The sequence below is a fragment of the Hevea brasiliensis genome, chromosome 6 (genome assembly GCF_030052815.1).
Source record: "Hevea brasiliensis isolate MT/VB/25A 57/8 chromosome 6, ASM3005281v1, whole genome shotgun sequence".
In the NCBI taxonomy this organism is placed as follows: Eukaryota; Viridiplantae; Streptophyta; class Magnoliopsida; order Malpighiales; family Euphorbiaceae; genus Hevea; species Hevea brasiliensis.
The window spans coordinates 28,270,373-28,278,919 of record NC_079498.1 but is presented as its reverse complement, the minus strand read 5'-3'; the positions used below and the strand labels follow the sequence as shown (position 1 = coordinate 28,278,919).

Sequence of the window (8,547 nt, the reverse complement as noted above, 5' to 3'; positions counted from 1 at the left end):
ATTTTATTTATTTATTATTTTTATAATTATTAATACATTCATTATAAAAAGCTACTTAAGAAAATAATTTACGAATATCGTCATAAATTATTCTATGTGTAATTTCATAAATTTCTAAGTCATTTACATATTTTATAAATTCTTGGGAGCAAGTAAGTTATTAAGATCTTCATTCATTTATGTCATTTTAATCTTATTGCTCGAATTTGTGATTTCTTCATGTAATTATTTAAATTTAAGACTTATTACTCATATCAATACCCAAGTAACCTATAACAAACTATAAAGATCGGATATACGAGAGTATACTAGTTAAACATCTATATGTCTAACATGTATACGTCTCTCATATCAGGCACAAGGCCAGCGGGCAGGCATGAAGCTAGAAATAAAATCAGGTATAATGGCCAACAGACAGGCATAAAGCCAGTAGAATAACTATCTTAGACATATATTGTCTATCAATGATTATTCCTATGGACAGCATTACAATCTGTAGTCCCTAATTGGTATGCCAATCGATCCATACAGTATATATAAGTATAAGTATACTTTGGGCAAATAATATTTTTAAGTACTTATAGTTTTATTATTTCATATTATGTACTAATTGTATTTCATAGCATTTTCATGTTACTTATAATGGGAAACATAAGTCCCACATGCATATTCACGTCACTTTTATGTTTTACAATCCATTTTGATTAACTTCATATCATATAACAAGTCATTTTATGAGCCTTTCTCAAGGTCCAGATTTGATGTCTTAAATTCACCTAACAAATTGGTTAAGATGTGGCAACTGTTTGGCTATACTTCCTTCATGGAAGTTATCCCTCTATATCTTGCCTTTGTTTATCTTTTTGAATCAGGTCATTTGGATTTTTAGAACTCAAGTTATAGTCAAATAACCATAACTGGTTCATTTCCTAAATTTAGTTCCTTAGCTAGGCAGGTTTTGGAGTTACAATTTACCAATTTAATTGAACATGTTGCAGCAACTTTTAGGCCTAGTGTTCTTCATAGAATTTGTTACCCTATGTCTTATGGTCACTCAGAATTTTAAATTATAATTTTTCAAGTTTTGTAGAATTAATTATAACTAAATAATTGGCCTGGACTCATGTACCTTGTACCAACAGGATTCCAGTTTAGGTCAATAGCTTTAACTCAACTTTTAAGGTTCTTACACTCATTTTTTCAGGAAGGTTTCTAAAAAAAAGTTGGATCCCTGTTTCTTAAGTTTCTAGAACAGTATGGCTCATCCCAATTGGAGTTTCCTAGTGGGAGATATGACTAAAATACTATTTTGAGGTCAAGTGGTCACTTAGGCAATTTCCAGAATTTGCATACTAAATTGACCTAGCCAATTGACCTAGTTTCCTTGATTTCTGGGTTTTGGTCAAACTACCAATATTGTAGATTTATGTCTTATAGAAAATTTTCCACTATTTTCATTACATTTGGATTTTTGTAGACCAAGTTATGGCCTTTTTGCCAAAACTGGTCGAGTATGCCTATGTCTAGCAAATTCTGGGCAGTTTGGTTCTGGATAGTTTTGTGATCTAATTTGTGCTAGTAATTTGGTTTAGTTAGAGGCATTTTTGAGTTCTGTGTTTTTCATAAAAGTTGTATACCTATGTGTAAGCTTTCCAATGGTATAAAAATCAAGTCATTTGGACATTTCTAGAGGGAGTTATGACCAAATGAATGTGTACTATTCATTTTGTCATTTTTCTGGGTTCAGTGTATGGTCAACCGGATTGGAATAGTAATTAGGTCAATTTGTGGATAGAATTTGGACATGGTTTCTTCAAGAAAAATGGAGTATTTTGGCCCTAGTTTCATCTCCAATTGGTCTCATACCAATTGGAGCAACACAAATTCAGTTATAGGTCAAAAACCACACTGGACTCAAAGAGTCCCACAACCTGCACAAAGAGTACACTCCCAATTCATTTCCTCCAATCTCCCAAACTATAATTTAGCATACATGGCACTTCTAAATAGCAACAATCAATCTCAATAATACCAATTGCAAGCAATTTCACAAAAGCCCTAATAGTTAAGTCAAACCCTAACTCAATTATCCCATTTTAAGCATACCCATGCAATTTAACTTCCAATGCATTTCAATTCATCAATTAACATCACTAATCAAGTTTAGGTGAACCAAAATCATCAAACTCCTAAAGTTCCCAAGACTGCCGAAATTTAGGTTTCTCCTAGGTTCAAAATTTTCTTTTGGTTTCATGTTAATTCAACCTAATTTAGCATGCTTTTCATGCTTAGGAAAGAAAGAAAGTGTAGTTTAGTGCACTAACCTCTTGTAGCTCAATTTCAAGTGTACGAAACTTCAATCCTTTCTCTTCTTTTTGCTATAACTAGCTTCTCCAAGATGTGAGAATGATTTTTAGTGAAGTGAGTTTAGGGTTTTATGGGGAGGAAGCTTAGGAAAATCAAGCTTTAAAAAGTGGAGAGAGCTTCTTGGCTATGGTGGATGGCAAGTGAGGAAGAAGAAGAAGAAAGAAATTGCTTTTTGGTCAAACTTGTCTTATGCAAGTATTTTTATCCATAAATTTATGTGTTAATTTTAATTAATATAAACTTTAATGACATCATCCCTATGTCATGCTTATATAATAATTTAATTTCTTTTTCTTTTCCTTCTTTTCTCCTTTCCCTGCCATAATTCATAATTTTAATTTATTTTAGTATTTTAATCTCTCTTATTTTAATTAACATTTAGGTTAAAATTCAACTCTGATGTTGAAATAACCAAAATGCCCTTCGTTATGCTTATCGGGTTATATTCGTCTGTACTGATTAACTAAATTTTCTTGAGTTTTCTTTGACATTTTTAATGTCATTTAAACTTTATAAAGCTTCAATTTAATCCAAAATATTTATTTCACAGGGTTCCTCGCGGGTCTAGGGTTGGCAACTGTCTTTACAGTCGCTTCTCATTAGGGTCACCCATCGCCGTGATCTCCGGCTCGTTTAACTCATTTGCAATTCATTTTTTTTATTTTTCCTTAATTTTTCTTAGTCTTTATTTAATCATCTCATGATTCCTCACTCTAGTTCAAGTGTAATTCTAGACATCCTGACTGTCCGAACAGACGTTAGTTGTCAGAACAGTAGAATGTGCAGACTACCTAAAGTGAGGGCATTACATGAGAACCCTACAATAAGAAGTTTGACAATGGCCTAGTCAGAGGTGCCTATCTGCGTTCGATAGGCATTGGCTGCCATAATCATTTGCTGGAAGATGATGAGGATGTTGTACTCAGACATTCCATCTATGTTCCATTCATAGACAGAGGAAGCATTGTAATGGCTTTGTGAAAGAGCATTGGGCTTATCTTCAATGTTAATATCTGAAGCAGTAGCTCTTGGATAATAGAGTTGTTGAGAATTCCGCTAATGAACTTTGTTGATCTTTGGAGAAGAATCATTTTGGAAAGCATCTTCTTCATTGGAAGATTGTTCCATGACATTGACAGAGGCTTCAGGAGTATCCGGGATTACGACATTGGACTTTGTTGAAGTTGAAGGACCTGGTTGATTAAGCCAATCTTGGATAGCTTGAAGAAATTCTTCTCTGTTTTTCTACTGGAATTGGGACAGAGAAGGCTTTAACACTTCAAAGGGCTTAAAAGATGGGGCTTTTAATTTTGAGTCTCCATGTTTAGTAACCACCGTGGGATACTGGATCTGCTTTTGAATTTCAATCAACTGATTGCCAATAGTATAGAGATGGTTATTAGTCCAATTGTTCTGTTGAATGTTGTTTTCAAGATCTTTCTCAGCTCGTTTTGCACTTTTGAGTTTGAATGGTGAGGCTATGAGGGTTGTCTTGAGGTGTTTAAGTTGGAGTTTACGAAGTGGTAGATGAATAGATTATATCTATTCATTCTTTGAAGTTTGCCAAGAAAAGGTTTCAGAAAGTGGATTTAGGGTCTTTTGGGCAAAATGATATTCCAGATTATTTTCAGAAGCATAAATTTCAAACCAATCAAAGAGAAAAATATGTGCTTGATGCTCATAAATGAATGCATAAAACTTTTCTTGGATTTCATGCCTTTAATTCAAGAAGTGCTTAAAAAACCAAAGTTTTCTCTCATGATTATGAGGAGTATAAAAATCCTTTCGAAGATATGCTTTATCAACTTGAAATTTCTTTTGAAGAACATTTAATTCAGCATCTACATTCTCAATCACAGAGGAGAAAGTTAGAGATGTGGGTCGTGGTTGTTCTTCAAGAGTTGAATAGACAGGTCTAGGTATAGTGGTAGAAAAATCAACAGTTTGCATGGTAGTTGGTCTAGGAATGTCAGAAGTTAAATGTCTAGGTAGATAAGGAATTTGGGTAAAATGATCTTAGGTAGTTGGAAAGTTAATAACAGATGGAGTCCTTATAACAAGAAAGTTTATAACAGAAGGTAAGGCTGAAATCCTTCCTAAATCTATGGTTTCAGATGAAGAAGCAGTATCATGAGATGGTCTTGAGCTGATAGATTTTATAGTGAAAAATAATTTTACTTTTCCATCAGGGAATTGGGCAATGTCTCTAAGCTGTGTGTTTGGACTTGGAGGAGATAAAGGTTTAGGTTTCAAGGCTCCTGATCCAATTATCTGGAAGGAAAACTTCACTCCATTTGATGGATCTAGGGACAACAACATTGGTTGTGGTGAGGTCAGTTTGTAGGAGGGTTTCTCCTTTCTGACTGTGAATGAGAGGCTTAGAAGCAAAAGCAGTTATCATAGCTTTATAATGGACTATAAAAATCAAAGCAACTGGAATAGATCCAGGAAGCATTTTGTAGTTGTGAGTATTTATTTGCAAAACAAGACTATCAAGTAAGTTTTTATCATTCAAAGACACAGTTAAATTTGGATAATACTCAAAAGAGATAGGACCAGTACAAAGACTATACTCAATAGAGCTAAGCAAAGAATCTTGAAAGTCATAGAATCGTGCATCTCGAAGGATAGCCAAGATAGAGGTGTTAAGACCTTCTTTGGTTAGGGACTTTATTCCTACCTGGACTAATCCTACGTGGATGTATTTGTATCCTTTGGCTTTGTGTTTGTTCAAGGAAGAAGAAGTTAAAAGCTTGATAATTTCAAAAGGCTTTGTGATATGGATATCTCTTTCTTAAGTTTTGATGCCATAATCAATTTTGCTAAGGAAGTTAAACTTGTTTTGTTTATAGATCTGATCTTTCAGACTTTAGGAAGTTCCCAATTATCTATTGACTTTTCAAAATCTTCAATAATCAATTCTTTACTGTTTATTATCTTCTCTCTTGTTCTAGAGGTAGAAAAACTGGAAATAGGCTGATTCTTGCAAAATATATCCATGATTTAAACAATTTAATTAACACATTCCTTACAGTAGGACGACCTTTCCTGGATTTACCGTCGGACCACTAGGACTTACAACCAGCCAACTCAAGTCCTCAAAAGGGGTCAGGAATGTGAGAATTCAAACAGGGCAAATCATAGAGATAATGAGCAGTAATCCTTCTCCCCCCTAAGGCTCTGATACCAATAGACGCCCGAAGAAGGTAAGTGTTAAAAAATTCTGTACTTTTCAAAATTTTGTAATTTTAACCTATACTATGAAATTATCAATTAAACCTTCAATTTTTTAATCCTTGTTAATTTTACCCCACAATTAAGAAAACTGTTATTTTACTAACAGAGATGCTATGTAAGACGCTACGTAAGTATGACCTACTTACAGTTAACATAGTAGAGGAAGATATAACTTTAAATGAAAGCAAAAAAATATGTTTAATTCAATATAATTACCTTATATTAATATATATTTGACAAGTTGCACTTAAACAGTTCTTTATTATTGACAAATGAAACAAAAATATGAGATTAAGATATTTGAAGAGACTGGAACATGAATTTTTTGGGTAGGAACTTATTATTTCAGTATGCTAATATGAAAAATATTACATGTTATTGAAGTTACATTCTTTTATAGTGCTTACATGTCATTTCTATTAGTGAAATGACAGTTTTCTTAACAGTTAGGGTAAAATTAGTAAATATTAAAAAGTATAGAGTTTAATTGATAATTTTTATAGTATAGGATATAATTACAAAAATTTAAAAAGTGTAGAATTTGTTTGGCAATTATCTCTTATACACACACACACACACACATATATATATATATATATATATATAATTTATTTTTATATGCGGTCCGTCACATATATTGCGTTTTAAATTTATTTTAAATAAAATATATACAAGAATTTCCCATTTTGAACGGCTCATTAATTAATTATTAAAATCTTCTGACGTCATTGCAATTGCATATCTCTACCGTCCACCACCACCGAGATCTTTACATTCAGAGTACTTTTCTTTCATTTTTTTTCTTTCTTCCTCTATATATGGAAGTAGTAGTAGTGGCTATCTTTCTTGGAGTCACCTTTCAGAAACATTTATTCAATCCTGAAAGATTAATAAAGTTCTGTTAATTCTGAAGATATGGTGCCTCATGGCTTCAGGTTCAATCCCACTGATCAAGAACTCATCCAAATCCTAGACCGAAAAGCTTCTGAGCAAGAAATGCCTCTCCCTTTCATTGTCTACGCCAATCTCTATGAGCATGAACCTCAAGATCTTGAATGTGTGTAAATTACATTCCCTGCATGTCTTTCTTTCTTCTTTCGTTCTTTAATTTCTTTCTCTGCTTCACATCTATATCTTTCTTACCCATTTTCTGCTATAGGGAACCACAGTGCCGCTTTAGGAAACGAGGAGAGATACTACTACTGCAAAAGGGAGAATGATTCCAGGGAAGTTACTGGTCGGGGATGGTGGAAAGCTACTAGCCATGTCAAGAAAGTTCATGTTAATGAAAATCTTGTTGGGTACAAGAGGCCTTTAACATTTCACAGGTACAGGGACCAAGAAAGAAACCGCAACAATGCCATAAAGACCAATTGGATCATGCATGAGTATAGCCTCGAATCAAAAGCAACGGTTTGTGCCACTTCCATATTTATGCTACTGTATACCAGAAACAGTCTTGTAAGTTTTATTGTATCCGCCTGATCTCTAATCTCAACATATTTGTTTTGCTCAGGAATGGAGGCTTTGCAAGATAAAGTACAAGGGAAAGCCAAGTATGCAAGAAGAGATGGAGAATATTAGGCAACGTTACTCATCAAGGAACGATTCTGACGCTGCAGGCGGTTCAATGAATACCCAAACGGGTTCTGATAGAGAACAAGAAAACCCTCCTCCTGCAGTAAGTTCAACAATGCCATTAGAAAATGGAAATCATCAAACCTATTACTGGAACATGCAGCAGCTTCCACAAGCTCCATATGGTCATCCTTATCAAACTAATGGTTACTATTTCAACGAGCAGCAAGAGCAGTTGGAGCTCAGTGAACAACAATTTTCTAGCCTTTGGTCTTGGCAGAATTAGGCTTAAGTCTTTGTCATGCATGTAATTTTCTTTTTCTCCGTACTGTGCTTTACTTGCCACGCGTATGTGAAAAGGGGGTTTTGTTTGGTATGTTATCACCTGTGATACAAAATTTTTATTTATTTTTTTTTTAAAAGATGATCCATTAATGTTTTAAGGTAGAACTGTGACCTCTAAAATCTTGGATTCCACCTGCAAATCAAACAGACAATAAAAGAAGAAAGAGAGATTATTCAATTCACTCAATATAACAGATTTTTTTTACTTATATTCGGTTTAATATGGACAAAAGACACAATAAGAATGATGAAATTTTTCTTTTATCATTAACATCATCAGAAGAATATTCTAATTGGCAATTATATATGGAAAAAAAATAATAGGAAATATTCTATTTTCACCCATGTAGAACCCTTGCACACGAATATAATGAGGCAATTACAACTGATAAACTATATAGTAAAATAGAAATATTCGAATTTAAGACATTCCCACTCTCAAAGACTATTAAATTACCTGAATATGTGGAGCCAAAGAACAGGGAGATAAAAAATTGTTATCATGTGGGGGTGGAGACTCATATGCTTTTATAAGCGATACATTTAAATATGAATTAATGTCATCTCTAGATTTAGTCTGATGATTTTATATGTTTTTGTTAATATAAAAGATCAAAAGGCGAATTTAATATTGTACATAAACTGCTTTTAGCATTCTCTTTTTAATTAAAAAAACAATTAATTTCTCTTAATTATGATTTGGGAGAAACATTTTTTTTCAAAAAGCAACTTAGAAAATTTTAAAAAGTACATTATATAAATGGCAATAAATTAAAATAACGTTTTTATTAAGATAATAATAATAATAATAATAATAATAATAAGGACAAAGCCAGTATGTATGAGTCTATGGTGAAAAAAATTGAGGTAAATTCATTTGTCAGTGGATTGGTCCTCTAGGATTCCACATCGGTTGTGAAGTATGTGTGAATGTGGGTTATATGAGAATAAAAATTCTGTTAAAACTGTGGTTACTCTCGTTACTAATCCGTTTATGTGTATTCTATTTTTAATAATAAT

At 33.0% G+C, this 8,547-nt stretch overlaps 1 protein-coding gene across 1 annotated transcript; it reads left to right on the top strand.

Moving 5' to 3' along the window:
- The first annotated feature begins 6,396 nt into the window (after positions 1-6,396).
- On the top strand, positions 6,397-7,558 carry LOC110647354 (NAC domain-containing protein 72). Its single transcript, XM_021801135.2, has 3 exons — positions 6,397-6,661; positions 6,764-7,017; positions 7,121-7,558. Exons 1-3 carry the CDS (start codon positions 6,520-6,522, stop codon positions 7,466-7,468), a joined length of 744 nt encoding a protein of 247 aa, XP_021656827.2. The 5' UTR covers positions 6,397-6,519; the 3' UTR covers positions 7,469-7,558.
- Positions 7,559-8,547: the final 989 nt, after the last annotated feature.

What these genes read in the sequence shown, in the direction of transcription:
- LOC110647354 (XM_021801135.2), top strand. Translation starts at nt 6,520, where the DNA reads ATGGTGCCTCATGGCTTCAGGTTCAATCCCACTGATCAAGAACTCATC. An exon ending in TGAACCTCAAGATCTTGAAT is followed by an intron (nt 6,662 to 6,763) that starts GTGTGTAAATTA and finishes TTTCTGCTATAG; the next exon opens with GGAACCACAGTGCCGCTTTA. An exon ending in GCCTCGAATCAAAAGCAACG is followed by an intron (nt 7,018 to 7,120) that starts GTTTGTGCCACT and finishes TGTTTTGCTCAG; the next exon opens with GAATGGAGGCTTTGCAAGAT.